The sequence below is a fragment of the Microtus oregoni genome, unplaced genomic scaffold (genome assembly GCF_018167655.1).
Source record: "Microtus oregoni isolate MIOR12 unplaced genomic scaffold, Mior012 000040F_ref0000088, whole genome shotgun sequence".
In the NCBI taxonomy this organism is placed as follows: Eukaryota; Metazoa; Chordata; class Mammalia; order Rodentia; family Cricetidae; genus Microtus; species Microtus oregoni.
Genome location: NW_024543207.1, coordinates 17,857,688 through 17,881,900, shown reverse-complemented (window position 1 = coordinate 17,881,900; position 24,213 = coordinate 17,857,688). Strand labels below are relative to the sequence as shown.

Sequence of the window (24,213 nt, the reverse complement as noted above, 5' to 3'; positions counted from 1 at the left end):
AAAGAGCCTATGTGGTAGGGATATAAAAATTAGTAAATAAGTAAAATTTTAAAATAAATAGCTCTCATGTTATTTTAAAGAGAGAGGCAGTGGGTTGTCACGTCACTGTGCCTGGAGCTGTCCAGCACTCACGCTGTACGGAGATGAGAATGGAATCAGTGTCTGCCATGTTACACTTATTATCTTCAGCCCAGTGTTGCACTTACATGAAACCAGCCACTCACTGCAGAAAATTCTGCCTCGTTGTTAGTGATTGCTGATTCCTTCGGTGTAAATAATCCCACTGTGGGGTCTAGCGGGATGGCTCAGGGGTTACGAACTCTTATACTTGCAAAAGGATTTGAATTTGGGTCCCAGCAGCTTCATGGCTTTCACCTGCCTGTAATCTAGTTCCAGGGAATAGGATACCCTCTTCTGGCCTCTGTGGGCACCAGGCATGCGCAGACATACATGCAAAAAAAAAAAATACCCATACACATAAAAAGTACATTTTAAATTTAAAAAAAGTTCCCACTGTGGACGTCTGAGGGCAGCCGACCAAGTGCAAAGTCCAGAAATAATGCTTAAAATGTGTTTTGTGAGTCAGAAGGAGCCGCTGAAGCTCATCCCGGCACACACTGGCTTAAATGCCAATCACCTGTGAACGGTTGCTACTCCTCTCTTCAAAGCCACAGCGCCCAGACCTCCTCCTGCCCACAGACACCTGACCTGCTTCCAAAGCAGAAAATCCCCAAGGTCACTGATTCCCTAAGGGCCTCCTTTGACTTCCAAGGAATTCAGAGTGTCTCTGCGTGGGTCAGGCAGTGTGCTGAGCTAAGAGAATTATAATAGCACTCAGTGCTATAGTAGTTTAGAGCTGCAGTTCCTCAGAGACAGGCATCAGAACCTTCAAAAGGACTGCTTAACTGTTCTCTGTGGCTTGCCTATGGAAAAGATCCCGTTCCCTCCCCTGGAACATCAGGATAAGAAGCTTCGGTGGCTTTTACAACTCCTCAAATAATCTGAGACTGTTTTACTCTTGAACTGAAGTCAGCAGATTTCCTCTGAGCTGACACGCGTCTGTCACACATTGGAAGAATGCTCGGACTCCATTGCTTCCGCCTCCGTTCTCAGGCCTGCAGACATACATGCAGGGGAGACCCGGTGACTGCAGAGACAGCTGTGCCCCCTCTCCCCTGCAGCTAGCTCCTCACTGGCCAGGCGTCCAGGAGTTCACGACACATGTCAGGTAAGGATGATCCCCAGAGGCTTAAAACTCAGTTGTTTTCTGCTTGCAATTATTCAAACTTCTGCTAGGGCTGGAACATGCTTCGTGATCCCTGGAAGCTCATGCGTTGGAACTTGGTTCCCCAGGTGGCAGGAATGTAGGACGCTGGTGCGCTTTTAAGAGCCAGGGCCCGCCAGGGATTGACTGGGAGGATGTGAGGGTCTGGTTCCTGGCTGCAGACATGACGGTTTACCCTGTGGTGGGCTCCACCGGCACCCACGCCCTGAGATGGTATGGACAAAGAGCACACTCGACACAGACCAAACGCTGCTGCTGAGAATTTTAGTCTTCCAGCGTGGGAGCTAAAGAAACTGTTCTTTTAATTTTCACTCTTTTCCAAGCAGAAAATTTAAAAAAAAAAAAAATAAGCAAAAGACTTGAAACAGAAAAACTTACTTTCTTCATTAATCACGTGATTAATTGCCAAGACCCTTAGAACCGGCGCTGGGACCGAACCCGAACCCGGAGGACAAAGGGGTGGCCGGTAGCTCCTTTGTTCCCATAGCCTGCCGGCAGCGAGCAGGGTGGGCCCTTTGTTCGCGAGTGGAGTTTCGATCTGGGCACCGAGTGAAACATCATTGTGGTGAGTGAGTGCTGCGGCAGCTGGGAACATACCTCAGCCCACCCACACTTCCTGGCCATCCTACAGGGGCTATACTGCCCATACCTCCTCTCTCTTCCTATCCCATCCAGTTTACATCCAGATCCCCCCACCCCCTGTCTCCCTCCCTCCCTCCCTTCTTTGGCAGCATAGCGCCTCCCTGCTCAGTCTGCTGGGGCGCTGGGACCAAACCCGAACCGGGAGGACAAAGGGGTGGCCGGTAGCTCCTTTGTTCCCATAGGCTGCCCGCAGTGAGCAGGGTGGGCCCTTTGTTCGCGAGCTAACCAAGCAGCGGAGTTTCGATCTGGGCCCCAAGTGAAACATCATTGTGGAGAAACATCTCTGGGGAGTGACATCACTGGGAAGGTACATCAGTGGGCAAGAAGACCTGATCCTGTAAAAGAAGATCCAAAGGGGAGTATTGGGAGGAAGAGATGGGCAGACGCCAATGCAGGAATTCTCCCAACAATCTGAAAAACAACATGAAACCACCAGAAGCCAGTGACCTCACAACAGGAGGACATGAACAGCTTAATCAAGAAGAAGTAGAAAAAACTGACTTCATGAAAGTGATTGACACCCTTAAACAGCATATAAAAAACACCCTTATAGAAATGGATGAGAAGTATAACAGAAAGTTCAAGGAATTGAGTAAATCAGTGAATGATACCCTAGGAAACAAAGGAAAAACAATCAAGCAGAAAATGGAAACAATTCATGACTTGAAAACTGAAATGGAGGCAAAGAAGAAAACACAAACAGAGGGCCGGCTGGACATGGAAAAATCTAGGTAAACGAATAGAGACTACAGAATCAAGCATAACCAGCAGAATACAAGAGATAGAAGAAAGAATCTCAGATTCTGAGGATAACAAAGAAAATAAATGCTCTGATCAAAGAAAACAGCAAGTCCAACAAACTCTCATCACAAAACATTCAGGAAATATGGGACACAATAAAAAGACCAAACCTAAGAATAATTGGAGTAGAAGAAGGAGAAGAAGTGCAGCTCAACGGTCCAGAAAATATACTTAATAAAATTATAGAAGAAAACTTTCCCAACCTGAAGACAGATGTACCTATGAAGGTTCAAGAAGCATACAGAACACCAAATAGGCTGGATCAAAAGAAAACATCCCCTCGCCATATAATAATCAAAACACAAAATATACAGAATAAAGAAAGAATATTAAGAGCCGCAAAGGAAAAAGGCCAAGTTACTTATAAAGGTAAACCTATCAGACTTACACCTGACTTCTCTATGGAAACCATGAAAGCCAGAAGGTCCTGGATAGATGTACTCCAAAAACAAAGAGACCACGGATGCAAGCCCAGACTACTATATCCAGCCAAACTTTCATTCACTATAAATGGAGAAAACAAAATTTTCCAGGATAAAAACAAATTTAAACAATACGTAGCCACAAATCCAGCCTTACAGAAAATAATAGAAGGAAAATCACTAACCAAGGAGTCCAACAATGACCACAATAACTCAGACATCTAGAGACCCTTCACCAGCGCAAATCAAAGAAGGAAAACACACAAACCCTACTACTAAAAAAGTGACCGGAGTTAACAACCACTGGTCATTAATATCACTTAATATCAATGGCTCAACTCACCTATAAAAAGGCACAGGCTAAGAGATTGGATACGAAAACAGGATCCAACATTCTGCTGTTTGCAAGAAACACATCTCAACCACAAAGACAGGCACCTACTCAGAGTAAAGGGTTGGGAAAAGGTGTTTCAAGCAAAAGGTCCTAAGAAAAAAGCAGGTGTGGCCATACTAATTTCTAACAAAACTGACTTCAAACTAAAATCAATCAGAAGAGACCGAGACGGTCACTTTATACTCATAACAGGAACAATTCATCAGGAGGACGTCTCAATCCTGAATATATACGCCCCCAATATAAAAGCACCTACTTATGTAAAAGAAATATTACTAGAACTCAAGGAAGACATCAAACCACACACACTAGTAGTAGGAGACTTCAACACACCTCTCTCTCCAAGGGACAGGTCAATCAGACAGAACCTAATAGAGAATTAAGAGAATTATTGGAGGTAATGAAGCAAATGGACTTAACAGACATCTATAGAACATTCCACCCAAATAGGAAAGAATATACCTTCTTCTCTGCAGCTCATGGAACCTTCTCAAAAATTGACCACATACTCGGAAACAAAGGAAACCTCCACAGATACAAAAAAATATCAGTGTCCACCTGTGTCTTATCAGATCATCACGGATTAAAGTTAGAAGGCAACAACCACGCTGCCCCCAAAAAACCGACAAACTCATGGAAACTGAACAGTCAACTACTGAACCACACCTGGGTCAAGGAAGAAATCAAGAAAGAAATTAAAGTCTTCCTTGAATTTAATGAAAATAAAGGGACAACATACTCAAACCTATGGGACACAATGAAAGCAGTGCTAAGAGGAAAGTTCATAGCACTAAGTGCCCACTTAAAGAAAACGGAGAATGCATACATTGGGGACTTAACGACATACCTGAAAGCTCTAGAAAAAAAAGAAGCAGACGCGCCCAGGAGAAGTAGAAGACTGGAAATAATAAAACTGAGGGCTGAAATCAACAAAATAGAAACACAGAAAACAGTCCAAAGAATCAATGAAACAAAAAGCTGGTTCTTGGAGAAAATCAACAAGATCGACAAACCCCTATCCAAACTAATTAAACGACAGAGAGAGAACACGCAAATAAATAAGATCAGAAATGAAAAGGGGGACATAACCACAGACACAGAGGAAATTCAGAGAATCATTAGATCTTACTACAAAAGCCTGTATGCCACAAAACTGGAAAATACAAAAGAAATGGACAATTTTTTAAATAAGTATCATATACCAAAGCTAAACCAAGACCAGGTGAATGATCTAAATAGACCGGTTTCTCGCGAAGAATTAGAAATGGTTATCAAAAATCTCCCTTCGAAAAAAAGCCCAGGACCAGATGGTTTCAATGCAGAATTCTACCAGAACTTCCAAGAAGAATTAATACCTATACTCCTTAAGGTATTTCACAATATAGAATCAGAAGAGTCATTGCCAAATTCCTTTTATGAAGCTACAGTTACCCTGATACCAAAACCACAAAAAGACCCAACCAAGAAAGAGAATTACAGACCGATCTCACTCATGAACATCGACGCAAAAATCTTCAATAAAATACTGGCAAACCGAATCCAAGAACACATAAGAAAAATTATCCATTATGATCAAGTAGGCTTCATCCCAGAGATGCAGGGCTGGTTCAACATACGCAAATCTATCAATGTAATCCACCATATAAATAAACTGAAAGAAAAAAACCATATGATCATTTCACTAGATGCGGAAAAAGCATTCGACAAAATTCAACACCCCTTTATGATAAAGGTCTTGGAGAGAATAGGGATACAAGGGTCCTACCTAAATATAATAAAAGCTATTTACAGCAAGCCAACAGCTAACATTAAATTAAACGGAGAAAAACTCAAAGCCATCCCACTAAAATCAGGAACACGACAAGGATGTCCACTCTCGCCATACCTCTTCAATATAGTGCTTGAAATTCTAGCAATAGCAATAAGACAACATAAGGAGATCAAGGGGATTCGTATTGGAAAGGAAGAAGTTAAGCTTTCGTTATTTGCAGATGATATGATAGTGTACATAAGCGACCCCAAAAATTCGACCAAAGAACTCCTACAGCTGATAAACAGCTTTAGTAACGTGGCAGGATACAAGATCAACTCCAAAAAATCAGTTGCCTTCCTATACACCAAGGATAAGGAAGCAGAGAGGGAAATCAGAGAAGCATCACCTTTCACGATAGCCACAAATAGCATAAAATACCTTGGGGTAACCCTGACCAAGGAAGTGAAAGATCTACTTGACAAGAACTATAAGTCTTTGAAGAAAGAAATTGAAGAAGACACCAGAAAATGGAAAGACCTCCCTTGCTCTTGGATTGGGAGGACCAACATAGTAAAAATGGCAATTCTACCAAAAGCAATCTATAGATTCAATGCAATCCCCATCAAAATCCCATCAAAATTCTTCACAGATCTGGAGAAGACAATAATCAACTTTATATGGAAAAACAAAAAACCCAGGATAGCCAAAACAATCTTATACAATAAAGGTTTGTCTGGAGGCATTACCATCCCTGACTTCAAACTCTATTACAGAGCTACAGTATTGAAAACAGCTTGGTATTGGCATAAAAACAGAGAAGTCGACCAATGGAATCGAATAGAAGACCCTGACATTAACCCACAAACCTATGAACACCTGATCTTCGATAAAGGAGCTAAAAGTATACAATGGAAAAAAGAGAGCATCTTCAACAAATGGTGCTGGCAAAACTGGATGTCAATCTGTAGAAGAATGAAAATAGATCCATATCTATCACCACGCACAAAACTCAAATCCAAATGGATTAAAGACCTCAATATCAGTCCGAACACACTGAACCTGATAGAAGAGAAAGTGGGAAGTAATCTACAGCACATGGGCACAGGAGACCACTTCCTATGTATAACCCCAGCAGCACAGACACTAAGGGCATCATTGAATAAATGGGACTTCCTGAGGCTGAGAAGCTTCTGTAAAGCAAAGGACACTGTCACTAAGACAAAAAGACAACCCACTGACTGGGAGAAGATCTTCACCAACCCTGCAACTGACAAAGGTTTGATCTCTAAAATATATAAAGAACTCAAGAAACTAGACCGTAAAAGGCTAATCAACCCAATTATAAAATGGGGCACTGATCTGAACAGAGAATTCTCAACAGAAGAACTTCAAATGGCCAAAAGACACTTAAGGTCATGCTCAACTTCCTTAGCGATCAGGGAAATGCAAATCAAGACAACTTTAAGATACCACCTTACACCTGTCAGAATGGCTAAAATAAAAAACACCAATGATAGCCTTTGCTGGAGAGGTTGTGGAGAAAGGGGTACACTCACCCATTGCTGGTGGGAATGCAAACTTGTGCAACCACTCTGGAAAGCAGTGTTTCGGTTTCTCAGGAAATTCGGGATCAACCTACCCCTGGATCCAGCAATACCACTCTTGGGAATATACCCAAGAGAGGCCCTATCATACAACAAAAGTATATGCTCAACTATGTTCATGGCAGCATTGTTTGTAATAGCCAGAACCTGGAAACAACCTAGATGCCCTTCAACGGAAGAATGGATGAAGAAAGTATGGAATATATACATATTAGAGTATTACTCAGCAGTAAAAAACAAGGACTTCTTGAATTTTGCATACAAATGGATGGAAATAGAAAACACTATCCTGAGTGAGTTAAGCCAGACCCAAAAAGAGGAACATGGGATGTACTCACTCATATTTGGTTTCTAGCCATAAATAAAGGACATTGAGCCTATAATTCATGTTCCTAGAGAAGCTAAATAAGGTGAATCCAAAGACAAACACATAGGCATCCTCAGGAATATTAACCTTCATCAGGCGATGAAAGGAGACAGAGACAGAGACCCACACGGGAGCACCGGACAGAAATCTCAAGGTCCAAATCAGGAGCAGAAGGAGACGGAGCACGAGCAAGGAACTCAGGACCACGAGGGGTGCACCCACACACTAAGACAATGGGGATGTTCTATTGGGATCTCACCAAGGCCAGCTGGCCTAGGTCTGAAAAAACAGGGGATAAATCCGGACTAGCTGAACATAGCGGACAATGAGGAATACTGAGAATTCAAGAACAATTGCAGTGGGTTTTTGATCCTACTGCACGTACTGGCTTTGTGGGAGCCTAGGCAGTTTGAATGCTCACCTTACGAGACCTGGATAGAGGTGGGCAGTCCTTGGGCTTCCCACAGGTCAGGGAACCCTGATTGCTCTTCGAGCAGATGAGGGGGGGGGGGACTTGATCGGGGGAGAGGGAGGGAAATGGGAAGCGGTTGTGGGGACGAGGCAGAAATCCTTAATAAATAAATAAATTAAAAAAAAATAAAATAAAAAATAAAAATAAATAAATAAAATTATAGAAGAAAACTTTCCCAACCTGAAGACAGATGTACCTATGAAGGTTCAAGAAGCATACAGAACACCAAATAGGCTGGATCAAAAGAAAACATCCCCTCGCCATATAATAATCAAAACACAAAATATACAGAATAAAGAAAGAATATTAAGAGCCGCAAAGGAAAAAGGCCAAGTTACTTATAAAGGTAAACCTATCAGACTTACACCTGACTTCTCTATGGAAACCATGAAAGCCAGAAGGTCCTGGATAGATGTACTCCAAAAACAAAGAGACCACGGATGCAAGCCCAGACTACTATATCCAGCCAAACTTTCATTCACTATAAATGGAGAAAACAAAATTTTCCAGGATAAAAACAAATTTAAACAATACGTAGCCACAAATCCAGCCTTACAGAAAATAATAGAAGGAAAATCACTAACCAAGGAGTCCAACAATGACCACAATAACTCAGACATCTAGAGACCCTTCACCAGCGCAAATCAAAGAAGGAAAACACACAAACCCTACTACTAAAAAAGTGACCGGAGTTAACAACCACTGGTCATTAATATCACTTAATATCAATGGCTCAACTCACCTATAAAAAGGCACAGGCTAAGAGATTGGATACGAAAACAGGATCCAACATTCTGCTGTCTACAAGAAACACACCTCAACCACAAAGACAGGCACCTACTCAGAGTAAAGGGCTGGGAAAAGGCTTATCAAGCAAATGGACCTAAGAAACAAGCAGGTGTGGCCATACTAATTTCTAACAAAGTTGACTTCAAACTTAAATCAATCAGAAGAGATGGAGAGGGACATTTTATACTCATAACAGGAACAATTCATCAGGAAGAAGTCTCAATCCTGAATATCTATGCCCCTAATATAAAAGCACCCACGTACGTAAAAGAAACATTACTAAAACTCAAGGCAGCCATCAAACCGCACACACTAATAGTAGGAGACTTCAACACTCCTCTCTCACCAATGGACAGGTCAATCAGACAGAAACCTAACAGAGAAAATAGAGAATTAATGGGGGTAATGAAGCAAATGGACTTAACAGACATCTATAGATTATTCCACCCAAAGAGGAAAGAATATACCTTCTTCTCTGCAGCTCATGGAACCTTCTCGAAAATTGACCACATACTCGGTAACAAAGCTAACTTACACAGTTACAAAAAAATATTAGTAACCACCTGTGTCTTATCAGATCACCATGGATTAAAGTTAGAATTCAACAACAAAGCTACCCCCAGAAAGCCTACAAACTCATGGAAACTGAACAGTCAACTACTGAACCATACCTGGATTAAGGAAGAAATAAAGAAAGAAATTAAAGTTTTCCTTGAATTCAATGAAAATAAAGAAACAACATACTCGAACTTATGGGACACTATGAAAGCAGTCCTGAGAGGAAAGTTCATAGCACTAAGTGCCCACTTAAAGAAAACAGAGAAAGCACATATTGGAGACTTAACAGCCCACTTGAAAGCTCTAGAAAAAAAGAAGCAGACTCACCTAGGAGGAGTAGAAGACTGGAAATAATCAAACTGAGGGCTGAAATCAACAAAATAGAAACACAGAAAACAATCCAAAGAATCAATGAAACAAAAAGCTGGTTCCTGGAGAAAATCAACAAGATTGACAAACCCCTATCCAAACTAATCAAACGGCAGAGAGAGAATTTGCAAATTAATAAGATCAGAAATGAAAAGGGGGACATAACCACAGACACAGAGGAAATTCAGAGAATCATTAGATCTTACTACAAAAGCCTGTATGCCACAAAACTGGAAAATGTAAAAGAAATGGACACGTTTTTAGATAAATACCATTTACCAATACTAAACCAGGACCAGGTGAACAATCTAAACAGACCTGTCAGTCGCGAAGAATTAGAAGCTGTTATCAAAAACCTCCCTACCAAAAAAAGCCCAGGACCAGATGGTTTCAATGCAGAATTCTACCAGAACTTCCAAGAAGACCTAATACCTATACTCCTTAATGTATTCCACAATATAGAAACAGAAGGGTCATTACCAAATTCCTTTTATGAAGCCACAATTACTCTGATACCAAAACCACTCAAAGACTCAACCAGGAAAGAGAACTACAGACCAATCTCACTCATGAATATCGACGCAAAAATCCTCAACAAAATACTGGCAAATCAAATCCAAGAACACATCCGAAAAATTATCCATTATGATCAAGTAGGCTTCATTCCTCAGATGCAGGGCTGGTTCAACATACGAAAATCTATCAATGTAATCCAGCATATAAATAAACTGAAAGAAAAAAACCATATGATCATTTCATTAGATGCTGAAAAAGCATTTGACAAAATTCAACATCCATTTATGTTAAAAGTCTTGGAGAGATTGGGGATACAAGGGTCATACCTAAATATAATAAAAGCTATATACAGCAAGCCAACAGCTAACATCAAATTAAACAGAGAGAAACTCAAAGCCATCCCACTTAACTCAGGAACACGACAAGGCTGTCCACTCTCGCCATACCTCTTCAATATAGTGCTTGAAGTTCTAGCAATAGCAATAAGACAACATAATGGGATCAAGGGGATTCGAATTGAAAAGGAAGAAGTTAAACTTTCGTTATTTGCAGATGATATGATAGTGTACATAAGCGACCCCCAAAACTCCACCAAAGAACTTTTACAGCTGATAAACAGCTTTAGTAATGTGGCAGGATACAAGATCAGCTCCAAAAAATCAGTCGCCCTCTTATACACGAAGGATATGGAAGCAGAGAGGGAAATCAGAGAAGCTTCACCATTCACAATAGCCACAAACAGCATAAAATATCTTGGGGTAAATCTAACCAAGGAAGTGAAAGATCTATTTGACAAGAACTTTAAGGCATTGAAGAAAGAAATTGAAGAGGATACCAGAAAATGGATGGACCTCCCTTGCTCTTGGATTGGGAGGATCAACATAGTAAAAATGGCAATTCTACCAAAGGCAATTTATAGATTCAATGCAATCCCCATCAAGATCCCATCAAAATTCTTCACAGATCTGGAGAGGACAATAATCAACTTTATATGGAAAAACAAAAAACCCAGGATAGCCAAAACAATCCTATACAATAAAGGATCTTCTGGAGGCATTACCATCCCTGACTTCAAACTCTATTACAGAGCTACAGTAATGAAAACAGTGTGGTACTGGCATAAAAACAGAGAAGTCGACCAATGGAATCGTATAGAAGACCCGGATTTTATCCCACAAACCTATGAACACCTCATTTTTGATAAAGGAGCTAAAAGTATACAATGGAAGAAAGAAAGCATCTTCAACAAATGGTGCTGGCACAACTGGATGTCATCCTGTAGAAGAATGAAAATAGACCCATATCTATCATCGTGCACAAAACTCAAGTCCAAATGGATTAAAGACCTCAATATCAGCCCGAACACACTGAACCTGATAGAAGAGAAAGTGGGAAATACCCTACAACTGATGGGCACAGGAGATCGCTTCCTATGTATAACCCCAGAAGCACAGACATTAAGGGCAACATTGAATAAATGGGACCTACTTAAACTGAGAAGCTTCTGTAAAGCAAAGGACATTGTCACTAAGACACAAAGGCAACCTACTGACTGGGAGAAGATCTTCACCAACCCCACAACAGACAAAGGTCTGATCTCCAAAATATATAGAGAACTCAAGAAACTAGACTTTAAAATGCTAATTAACCCAATTAAAAAATGGGGCACTGATCTGAACAGAGAATTCTCAACAGAAGAACTTCAAATGGCCAAAAGACACTTAAGGTCGTGCTCAACTTCCTTAGCAATCAGGGAAATGCAAATCAAAACAACTTTGAGATATCATCTTACACCTGTCAGAATGGCTAAAATAAAAAACACCAAGGATAACCTTTGCTGGAGAGGCTGTTGGAGGAACGGGTACCCTCATCCATTGCTGGTGGGAATGCAATCTTGTGCAACCACTGTGGAAGTCAGTGTTTCGATTTCTCAGGAAATTCGGGATCAACTTACCCCTGGACCCAGCAATACCACTCCTGGGAATATACCCAAGAGATGCTCTATCATATGACAAAAGCATTTGTTCAACTATGTTCATGGCAGCATTGTTTGTAATAGCCAGAACCTGGAAACAACCTAGATGCCCTTCAATGGAAGAATGGATGAAGAAAGTATGGAATATATACACGCTAGAGTACTACGCTGCAGTAAAAAACAATGACTTCTCAAATTTTGCATGCAAATGGATGGAAATAGAAAACACTATCCTGAGTGAGGTGTCTCAGACCCAAAAAGATGAACATGGGATGTACTCGCTCATAATTGGTTTCTAGCCATAAATAAGGGCCACGGAGTCTACAATAGGTGAACCTAAAGAAGCTAAGTAAGAAGGTGAACCCAAGGAAAAACATATAGTTATCCTCTTGGCTAAGGGAAGTAGACCAAATTGCTGGGGAGAAAATTGGGATCTTGGGGGTGGGGTGGGATGGGGGTAAGGAGAGATGGGGAGAGAAAAGGTAGAAGGGAAGGAGGGGGGACATGGGGAAACAGGAGAATTGGGATAAAGGAAAGGTGGATAGGGGAGCACGGAACCACAATTCTTAGTTAAGGGAGCCACTTTAGGGTGGGCAAGAGACTTGACCCTAGAGGGGCTCCCAAGTGCCCAAGATGAGGTTCCCAGTTAGTTCCTTGGGCAGCTGAGGATTGGGAACCTGAAATGACCCTATCCTAGAGCAATACTGACGAATATCTTGCATATCATCATAGAACCTTCATCTGGTGATGGATAGAGATAGAGACAGAGACCCACACAGGAGCACTGAACTGAACTCCCAAGGTCCCAATGAGGAGCAGAAGGAGGGAGAACATGAGCAAAGAAGTCGAGCCACGAGGGGTGCACCCACCCACTGAGACAGTGGAGCTGATCTACTGGGAGCTCACCAAGGCCAGCTGGACTGTGACCGAAAAAGCATGGGATAAAACCGGACTCTCTGAACATGGCGAACAATGAGGGCTGATGAGACGCCAAGGACAATGGCACGGGGTTTTGATCCTACTTAATGTGTTGGCTTTGTGGGAGCCTAGCCAGTTTGGATGTTCACCTTCCTAGATATGGACGGAGGGGGGAGGACCTAGGACTTACCACAGGGCAGGGAACCCGGACTGCTCTGTGGACTGGAGAGGGAGGGGGAGAGGAGTTGGGGGAGGGGGAGAAGGGTGGGAGGAGGGGGAGAAGGGTGGGAGGAGGGGGAGGGAAATGGGAGGCTGGGAGGAGGTGGAAACTTGTTTTTTGTTTATGGTTTTTTTTCTTCTTTTCTCAATAAAAAAAAAAAGAACCTTAGAACCTTATTAGAGTATGGAAAAGCTGGTTTAATATTACCTCATCAAACTGTGAAATAAAAAAATGCCAGAGTACACTGATACGGGAACAGAGCGAGCTGAGCTGGGATTAGCAGCGCGTACCTACGATGCTAGCACCTGAAGCAGGGGCACAGCACAAGTCTGGATTGGCCTAGTCTACTGACTGAGTTCCAGGCCAGCTTGGACGACATTAACAAATCCTATCTCAAAATCAGGAATAGAAAAAGGAAAAGAACAGGAGGGGGTTGGGGAAAGGAGGAGAAGGAGGAGTTTAAGGCACAGAAGTGCTCTCCTTACAGACTTGAGAACTTGAACGCAACCCCCAGACCCCGCATTAAAAAAATAAATAACTAAAAAGCCAGGTGCAGTGGCTCCCACTTATCATTCCAGAATTAGGAGGCAGAGACAGGCAGAACCCTGAGGGCCAGCCGCTCTAGCTTCCTCGGCAATCTCCAGATCATCGAGAGACCCTGTCAACACCCACGGCTGCCCTCTGGCCCACATATGCATGCACACACAGAGACCTGTGCTCCCTGCATAACACACAGATGAAAAGTATGACTATGTGTGAACATACGATCAGACTCATAGCATTGCGTGTAGAGGCACACAGAAAAGAAATGCCACGCCAGCTTGTGGGCAGTGTTGCCGCTGGTAGGCACACTCTCCCTGTGGGAAGACACATTCGCCTCCTCCCTCCCTCATTCCTCCCTCAGTGCTGAGTTCCCAAGAGGAGCTGGGTCCCTCCCTTAGAAGATTCCTGCCTAGGATGAAGACACTGTGCTCTGAACTCTTGGTAGAGCTTGCTGTTCCCAGGGACAGGTAACTGAACAACAGGTGTGCAGCTAGCACAGGCAAGAGGCACCTGTGATCCGCACCGACCACCGCAGGCATAGAGTACTAAACCACACCTAATCCAAACACAAACCCCTGGTGTTCTAAGTGCATCTTCAAAAAAAAAAAAGTCTTAGGCTTTCATTTTTAAAACTTCCGTGTATTCATCTCTCCTTTATCCACCCATGTAGCAGGTATGTATGGAGTTCCAAGAGCAAATCCCTGTTTTAATTGGTTAGGAGATAGCATGACAGAAATTAATCCTGGCCAGGGGACAGCTGATAATTCACCAGGGGGGAAACACAACAGTAGGTTAAGCAAGCTAAATGTTGAGTAGACGAGAATAGGTGCAGAGGAAAAAGAAGAGTAAGGAGCAAGAGAGGGAGTGGGCATGCAGAGAGGCACCCTGCCTTCTCCTAACGTGGCTGGGAGTGTAAGTGTCTACTGGAGGGCCAAACAAGACCCCTAGATCCTAGAGACATCAGCCTCAGCATGGTGGCTGCCTCTCCTGCTGCTTAAGAGCACTCAAAGACACATGGTCAAATATGACTAACGTCTAAAGGGCACCATACGGTGAGGGCTCAGGGGAGCACACCCTGGACACTGGCTGTCCACCCCTGTGTACTGGACACTGGCTGTACACCCCTGTGTACTGGACACTGGCTGTACACCCCTGTGTACTGGACACTGGCTGTACACCCCTGTGCACTGGACACTGGCTGTCCGCCCCTGTGCACTGGATACTGGCTGTCCGCCCCTGTGCACTGGACACTGGCTGTCCGCCCCTGTGTACTGGACACTGGATGTCCGCCCCTGTGCACTGGACACTGGCTGTCCGCCCCTGTGCACTGGACACTGGCTGTCCGCCCCTGTGCACTGGACACTGGCTGTCCGCCCCTGTGCACTGGACACTGGCTGTCCGCCCCTGTGCACTGGACACTGGCTGTCCGCCCCTGTGTACTGGACACTGGATGTCCGCCCCTGTGCACTGGACACTGGCTGTCCGCCCCTGTGTACTGGACACTGGCTGTCCGCCCCTGTGCACTGGACACTGGCTGTCCGCCCCTGTGTACTGGACACTGGCTGTCCGCCCCTGTGTACTGGACACTGGCTGTCCGCCCCTATGTGCTGGACACTGGCTGTGTCCTTGGGACTCTACTTTGCAGCTCTGGGCAGACTGCATGAGCTTTCATACACAGGAAGGTCTCGCCACCCTAGACCAAGGACATTCCACAGGGAGGGAGGGAGCACTCCTGGAACACAAGGATGCCATCAGCCCTGCCTCCACGTCTAAGAATCTGCACATGAAGAAGGGGTTCCCGCTAATCCCAGCAAAGCCAGCGTGGGGCCTGTGGAACACAGCTTTCTTTTTTTAAAATTTTTTTTTATTTTTTTAAATTTATTTATTTATTAAAGATTTCTGTCTCTTCCCCGCCACCGTCTCCCATTTCCCTCCCCCTCCCCCAATCAAGTCCCCCTCCCTTGTCAGCCCAAAGAGCAATCAGGATTCCCTGCCCTATGGGAAGTCCAAGGACCACCCACCTCCATCCAGGTCTAGAAAGGTGAGCATCTAAACTGCCTAGGCTCCCACAAAGCCAGTGTGTGCAGTAGGATCAAAAACCCATTGCCGTTGTTCTTGAGTTCTCGGTAGTCCTCATTGTCCGCTATGTTCAGCGAGTCCGGTTTTATCCCAGGCTTTTTCAGATCCAGGCCAGCTGGCCTTGGTGAGTTCCCGATAGAACATCCCCATTGTCTCAGTGTGTGGATGCACCCCTCGCGGTCCTGAGTTCCTTGCTCGTGCTCTCTCATATTTGGTTTCTAGCCATAAACAAAGGACATTGAGCCTATAATTAGTGATCCTAGAGAAGCTAAATAAGGAGAACCCAAAGAAAAACATATAGGCATCCTCATGAATATTAACCTTCATCAGGCGATGAAAGGAGACAGAGACAGAGACCCACATTGGAACACCGAACAGAAATCTCAAGGTCCAAATCAGGAGCAGGAGGAGAGAGAGCACGAGCAAGGAACTCAGGAACACAGCTTTCTACAATCCGCCCTAGTACGCCGGAAAACACATTCTAAAGCCACTTAGGCGATTTCTTTTTAATGTAACTGTTAGACTTTGGGGGATTTAATCAAAACCTTCATAACAGGGCATTCTCTTCCAACTCGGCTTTTCCATTCCAGGGGCAGAAGTGCTGTGCACAACAGCAGAAGAAAAAAGTAATTTAAAAATGTCATTGAACTGAATCTGCTTTGCTGCCTCTGGAACCGTAGCTCTTAGGGAAACACGGGCTGCTAGCGCCCCCTAGGGAGCAGTACCGGAGCTAGTCACATTTTAGACAGCCGCTTGAGAGGACAAACTGGTCATCCTATCCAGGGACAATAGCAGGGCTGTAAATAACTTGGCAGCCTGCAAAGCATGGGTGTGGGGGGCTCCCTGGGGCGGATGAGGTAGAGGATGGGGCAGTGGGTGGATGCTCATCTTTCCTGCAGTTCTCTGAATTAATCTCTGACAATGACGGACGGTCGGGTACGTGAGCGATCGGCTGCTGGGAGTGGGCACGTAGTGAAAAGAATCATCAGTCCCTACAGCAAAGGAACAATAGGTGCGTTTACAAGGGCTTGCTGCATCTCATATCACACGGGCTAATTAAGTCAATTATGTGTGTAGATGAGTGTGTGCGTGTGTAGTCCAGAAGCTGATACACAGTGTCTTCCTCAAATGCTCTACACCTCATTTTTTTTATTTTAATGAGGCAGTGTACCTCACTAAACCTGGAGCTCACTGATTCTGCTAGACTGGCTGGCCAGGGAACTCTGAGATCTTCCTGTCTCTATCTTAAGGAATGTTCAACACTTAAGGAATGTTCAACATCCCTAGTCATCGGAGAAATTCAAATCAAAACAACACTGAGATTCCATCTTACACCTGTAAGAATGGCCAAGACCAAAAACACTGATGACAACTTATGCTGGAGAGGATGTGGGGAAAAGGGAACACTCCTGCATTGCTGGTGGGAATGCAAGCTGGTACAACACCTTTGGATGTCAGTGTGGTGATTTCTCAGAAAATTAGGAAACAACCTTCTTCAAGACCCAGCAATACGATTTTTGGGTATATATCCAAAGGATGCTCAATCATACCAAAAGGATATATGCTCAACTATGTTCATAACAGCATTGCTTGTCATAGCCAGAACCTGGAATCAACCTAAATGTCCCTCAACCAAAGAATGGATAAGGAAAATATGGTATATTCACACAATGGAGTACTACACAGCAGAAAAAAATAATGGCATCTTGAAATTTGCAGGCAAATGGATGGAGCTAGAAAACATCATATTGAGTGAGTTAACCCAGACCCAGAAAGACAAATATCAAATGTACTCACTCATAAGTGGCTTTTAAACATAAAACAAAGACAACCAGCCTACAAATCACAATCCTAGAGAACCTAGACAACAATGAGGACCCTAAGAGAGACTTACATGGATTTAATCTACATGGGAAGTAGAAAAAGACAAGATCCCCTGAATAAATTGGGAGCATGGGGACCATGGGAGAGGGTTGAAGGGGAGGAGAGAGAGGCAGGGAGGGGAGCAGAGAAAAAATGTATAGCTCAATAAAATCAATAAAATGAAAGACGTTTTCGACCACACATTTGCACCAGGACATCCTGCACCACAGGACCAAGTGACTGTGCACTGAAACCGCCAGCCCGCGCCAGCTCTTTCTCCCTTTGGTTGGCTGGTCAGGAGAACTTGGAGATGTGTTTTGTTGCCTTCATTGCTCTTGACATTGGTGGCTGTGTTCTCATCTTTTCCTTTTGTGTACTAGGAAGGCTTCAGGCTTTAACCGTGTTTTAACTCTGGTTACTAAGATTGAGCTACATTAATGCAGTAGGACAGGCTGTAGGAATCCTTTTCTGTAAGGTGATGGACAGTAATTTTTAAGGTGTTGCAGGTTACCTAGTTTCTGTGAAAACTACTCAACTCGGTGAGGTAGCCATGGACAATATGAGGTTAGTGGTGGTGAGGCTGTGTTCTAATTAAACTTTATTTAGAAGGGAGTGGGCAGAATGTGGCTAGAGCTGGAGGTGTAACGCAAACAATGAAAAATTAAAAAGTGGGAAAGGAACAAAATGGGGAGAAGAATAGCACCAAAGTTGCAGAGCCTGGAGAAGCTGCATTGGGGAAAGGGCTGGACCTGCATGGAATAGGTGAAGAGGTGGAGCCTTGATGGGGTGGAAGAGATGCACAGACACTGACAGTGTGTGGAAACCAGAAAAGCATGTTTGTCATCCAGAACAAGCAGAAATGTTTCTTAACTCTGTTAAAGGAAAAGTTAATACAAAGAGAAAATGTCTGTCTGACAGTGAACCTGATGCTAACAAATCCAGGGGGAAAGGGGCATCGCTGACAAAGCAAGGTGCTGCTCCAGGGGTCCCAGTGCTCAAGGGAGGGGAGCCTCAGATGACGCTGAGAAGTGATAATCTCATAAACAGAAGGGCTCCAAGGCAGGTACTGGCAGAAGAGGCAAGCGGGCATGAAGTATGCTCAGATTATAATTGTTTTTCATGGACAGGGACTGGCTTGGCATCCATGTCCAGAAGAAGAGGCTCAATGATTTTGTGGGGGGGGGGGGGGCGGAGGGAGAGAGGGAGAGAGAGAGAGATCTGAAACCTTAGTTTTGGAATTGCCAGTGTGAAAAAAACGAGTTCCATTCTAATGGAAATCAGAGATTTGGTAAGTGGGTTTTGACAATATTAACGGTTGCTGGGATTTGTTTTTGCTTTGCATCAAAAGGTAACTCTGCTTTTCCATAAAGAAAAGCTTCCCGGAGCTGTCCCCTGTCCCCTTATCCCCTGACAGCCTGCCTGACATCCCATTTCGTTCATCTTCATTGGAGGACAGCTTTGTCTCAGTATTGGGAAGTTTTCTAGCCGTTGCTCAATCAGAACTGACTTTTAACCAGTGTGAGAGAAACAGTGTGTAACTGCTATGATTTTTGTTCATGTGTGTTTGCATAAAGTATCTATATAAGTAGTTTTCCTTCTTAAATATACACACTGAAACAAAGCCACAACCATGTTCCTTGGATTCCATCATCCCAACAGACCCAAGGAAGCACTTCAGTTCCTTTCAACAGGTACCTGAGGCGTAAACTTTCCAATTCAGTCGCACCCAGGCAGTGACTCAAACACAGCCATATCAGATTTCATATCTGTTCCATCACATATATGCAACTATTTATTTACACAAGTCCTTAAAGACATGATTTTGCCACTGCCAACGACTCCCCACCCAGACAAGGGAGGCAGTCAGATTCCGGGTTAGTAACCACTCCTTTGTGTACAGTTGAAATCTGCGTACTGAATAGCAGAGATTGTTCATGGAAATGCAGTCTGTGTGGTTAGATGAACTGCCAATTTAGGATCCACTAGCATAAACGGGGTAACAAAATTTTACGCTGCTGTTATTCATCTGCATAATTTTTCTTTGCCCCAACTCATTCCATCACGGGAACCTTGCTCTGGTCTCCCTGCAGATATCTGGTCTCTGTGATCTCCACTGGAATAATCTGGAGAAGGCACACAGTGTGCAGTGTAGGAGACAGACAGGAGAGAGGAGAGCACATTCTTCTTGGGGCATGGGAACGGACAGTGGCCAGAAAGACATTGTACTGGTTTGCACTTTCGGAAGGCTCTGTACCCTTTCTAAAGTCTCTGGGACAGACACCTGTCCCAAAGGCTTTCTGTCCAAACAGTTGGCAGCCTGTCCGATTTGTCTTAGGGGTGGGGGTGGGGTAAACCACCTGCTTTGTAGTAATTTTAGGACTTCTGTCATCAGGCTTAGGCCTTCCAGGCAGGCTGAAGATGTAACGTCTCCTCTCAGGGCCAGACCGTTCCTCTCATCAGACGTCTGAATCCTGTAGTTGCAGTTATAGAGGCTGTTTTGAGAGAAGGGTCCAGCTCTAGCGCCCTCTAGCCGTGCCATGTCTAACTGCCTCTCTAACAGTCCCTTCTGTGAAACCTAAGTTGTTAGGTAGTGGGTTCGTAGTTCAGCGGGAGCTAAGAAAATCATTTTGTAGTAACCAGCCTGTTTTCTCGCTGGACATTACTTGCTTTATTATAAATAATGGAGCAGCGGTCAATAAATAGTTTCAGATTCGTGTACCTAGAATCCTTAGCTCCATCCTGGAAGTCAGCCTCTGTCTCTGATACATATTTACCTCGCCCCATCTGCTGACTTTTTAAATCCCAGTTCTCTGGGGACACCAGGATAGTATTCCACAGAACCCCTGAGATGATGCGTTATGAAAGTTTCGTTTCATCAGCACAGACTTAGTGACTGTTTGCCACATTCTGTGCACTAAGACTGCTGTCATCAAAAAACTGGCTATCATATAGGCATTGCACACGTATGAAAAGTTCATCCAATAAATGAAATTACTTACAGAGAAAAGTTTAGTGATATGTCTGGTTAGTATTGTAGACAGGGTCTCATGATGTAGCCCAAATTAGCCTTGAGTCTCAATCCTCCTGCCTCAGATACATAAGTGCTGGGAACAAACATGCTCTACCGTGCCCGGTCAGCCAGTTTAAGGATATTGGCCATAGAAAGAAGAATGGGGCCCATGGCAGCAATGGCATTAGAAACTGTAGCTATACACCCATCCCTTCTAAACATTCTAGCACATATCCAAGGCTGGGGAGACAGATCTGACAACAGTAACTGCCCCCTTGTTCCTTCCACATCGCTCAACCATAAACAGACCTGCTGCTGTTAGATGAGACCCTTCTGGGAGTGGGCTGGGGCTTATGGTTGCTAAATAGCCACACGAACGAAGAGGTAGCCAACAGCATGAAATCAGTAGTTCTCGGGGTTGTTCCTACAGAGGCCTGGGAGGGAATGTTCCAGGCTGCACTCCTCAGCTGGCCCTGCAGTTTATCCTCCCCCCAAGCCTTCGCTTTACATTTTCACATCTTCTACCCATGTCTGTCTCTGAAAGCTTCCCTCTGCAGGTATATTGAGCTAGGAGCGACCCCGACAGTTCACCTCAGTCTGATTGCCACCGCTTTAGACGTAGGCCTCTGGATAAGTTTGCATTCTGTAGTACTTGGAACCAGGACTCTACAACAAGAATTTTAAGAGTCCAGACACTGAAGTTGCCTACACCTGTGGCTGGGGTGCCTAAGCTTCATGTGTGCTGGACTGTTGGGAAGGAAGAGGATTCATCTGAGCTCTGGGGTTGCCAGTGGCAGGACAGGAAGAACGCATTATTGCAGGAACACATCGGACACTGTGAAGGAACAAATGGCCTCCTTCATCTCAGACACTTGAGTCATCCACACCCCTCTTCTGGACAATTCATGCAGTGCCACAGCAAAAACCTGGGGGATCAGGTCCTGCATTACTTCTTGGGACCAAGCATCCATATCTGGTATCTCTTTTCCACAATGCCACCCTGAATCTCGTATCCTAAGTAGGATACACTGATGATGTTTAGTCACAATAGTGAAAAGGAGGAACTAATGACCTCACACAGCCTAAATCTGCCTCTTCCATATCAGTGCCTGGTGGACAGAGCAAAGTGGCTGCCTCCGACTATGGAGGCATGCGCAAGACCAGCCAGTGCCCAGTGTTCCTAACCCGAAGTCTGACCACAGCTCCCAGTCCAGCTCTCTCTGCACTCACCAGTCACACTCTGTGCTGGGGAGTTTAATGTCAATTTGACACAAACTAAAGTCACTGGAGAAGAGGGAACCTCGATTAAGACAGTGTTTCCTTAGATCAGGCTGTAGGCAAACCTGCAAGGCATTTTCTTAATTAGTGATTGCTGGGGGAGGGCCCAGTCCATTGTGGGTGGTGCTATCCCTGGTCTACAAGAAAGCAGACTGAGCAAGCCAAGATGAGCAAGCCAGAAAGCAGCACCCCTCCATGGCCTCTGCATCAGCTTCGGCCCCCAGGTTCCTGCCCTGTTTGAGTTCCTGTTCTGATTTTCTTTAATGATGAACAATGGGAAGTGTACGCAGAATAAACCCCTTCCTCCCCAGCTTGCTCCTCCACAATAGCTCCTGAGCAGAAAGGGCAACCCAGCGTCCTGATAGTAGTCATTGAGCTTTTTAGGGAGCAGATAACTAGTAGCTTCTCTGCTGTTCCCAGAGGGGTTCCACCGGCCAGCTCCCCACTCTGGCTCTGATTGGGTGCACACCTTTATGCGCACACCTCCTCCCAGCTACTCACTCTCGGCACCTTGCGGTGACATCAGTATGTAACCGTCGCGCCTTAACCTCAACAATTGGCAGGTTGCCCCGGCACCTTCCTAAACTCTCCGTCCTAGCCCTCTGGCCAAACTGTTTCACTACGCCTGAAGCCCTGTCCCATCACTAGCTGAACAGACCCAGTCCTGTGGCCCCGCCCAGGCCTCGCCCTAGCAGTGAAGCCCCACCTCCATCACATGCCTGGCAGCCTCTAGGCCCCTCCCTGATAGTGCGATCCCTGCTCCTCCCCTCGCTCTGCTGGACCCGCTCACCTGGCTCTCGCGGCTGAAGTAGTTGAGCTCCTTGGGTTCCTGGTGCCGCCGCGGCGGGATGTAGCTGAAAGCTGGCACCGCTGAGATGGGCAGAGATCGGGGCTTGCCCAGCAGAGTGGAGGCAGTGATTTCCTCCTCCTCTTCCCCATCTTCCACTCCCCGCTCCTCCTCTTTTTCTTTCGTATTGCCCGGGTCCATTGTCCGCTGTTCAGTCTTGGCTGGTCCCTATGCCTAGGGAGCCCAGGCCTCAAGCATCAGCTTGTGGGGTTTCTGCGTCCCTCCGGGCGTTTGTGCTCAATCGTTGCCTGGCAACTGCGCCTTGCCCTCAGCATCCGCTGAGTGACGAAGTGTGTTCTTTGCCACCTCCTTCTAGGTCCTTCTCGCCACACCCTGGGAGAGACCTAGCAGCGGTTGGGTGTGGCTTTCCAGGTAGGAACAGCCTAAGGAACCACACCCATTCCGCTACATCTGCTTTCCTCGCGCAGTTTGTTCTAAGTTTCCGGGTGTTTCATAGCTTAGCAGACCACGACAGAAAGCTACCATGCCTCAGGATCCGATGGTACAGCCCCGAAACAAACAGCCCTGGGCCACAGGGAGCTTATAGCCTGCAGGAATAGGTGACAAAGATGAGAAAGGCTGCGGAGGTTCAGGACAGAGCGATCCAGCAGAAACGAGAGGGCCACGTGTGTAACTCGCATAATGGAAGGTTAACGGCGCCGAAGAGTGGGCGGCACACATGGAGCCTCAACATGCGGTGGTAGCTAGCTGCCTTTCAAATGTGGGCTGGGCGGGTCTCAGGAGCAGAGGAGAATGACTGTCACTAGGGTTTAAGGCAGCTCTGGACCCTCTCCCTTCTCAGCTAAAGGAATCCCACTTCCTTCTTGCCCCTAGTCTCCCCTGGCAGATTGCCGAGTAAAGCATGAGTCAGGAAAAAGGCCAGGAACTTTCCCACCATGAGCCGAAGTCTCAAGGGCCTTGGTTTTTCTGGGAACCACTTAGCGATGTGGACATCTCCCTGGAGCTTGGAGATATGTAAAGAAAAGGGGGCCATCTCCCTTCTCCCATGAGCAGAAGTTGTGAAAGCATGCCTGATAGTATTTCTGTCTACATGAAGATATTAGCAAAACAAAACAAAACAAACCCTGTAATTTACTCTCAACCTTTCCCAGTTCTCAACCTTTCCGAAAGCAGAGCAAGAGGGACCAGCTTGGGGCCATGAGACTTTGCACACCTGGGAAGGTGGAAGTGGCTGGTACTAATTAGGATGAGAACTCGGTTTAGCCAGCATAGCCCAGACTGAAATAATCCCGCTACAAATGGTCTATTAACGGCCATTCAAATGTAACTCTGCTAGCTGCCATTTTAGTGGTCACAAGGACTGAGAAGCAGGAGAGGCCATATCAGGCCCATGTGTTGACATGGGACCTGGAAATTGCAAAACCCATAACACTGAGATTGGCTTTTGAAATGCAAGCTGATCAGATCCACATCACCACTGCAAGCATGTGGAGCTTGGTCATGCCCAGAGAGCAATGCAGAGGTTGCATGTGATCAGCATAGACATG

General features: G+C 45.1%; 1 protein-coding gene across 1 annotated transcript in view; it reads right to left on the bottom strand.

The window, feature by feature from the left end:
• The window catches only part of CUNH5orf49 (chromosome unknown C5orf49 homolog), a 32,058-nt gene extending 8,804 nt beyond the window's left edge, over positions 1 to 23,254 (bottom strand). Inside the window, exon 1 of the mRNA XM_041632223.1 lies at positions 22,649 to 23,254. Within this exon, the coding sequence (XP_041488157.1) occupies positions 22,649 to 22,846 (198 nt within the window). The 5' untranslated portion in view covers positions 22,847 to 23,254. The remainder of the gene's footprint in view (positions 1 to 22,648) is intronic.
• Between the last annotated feature and the right edge of the window lie 959 nt (positions 23,255 to 24,213).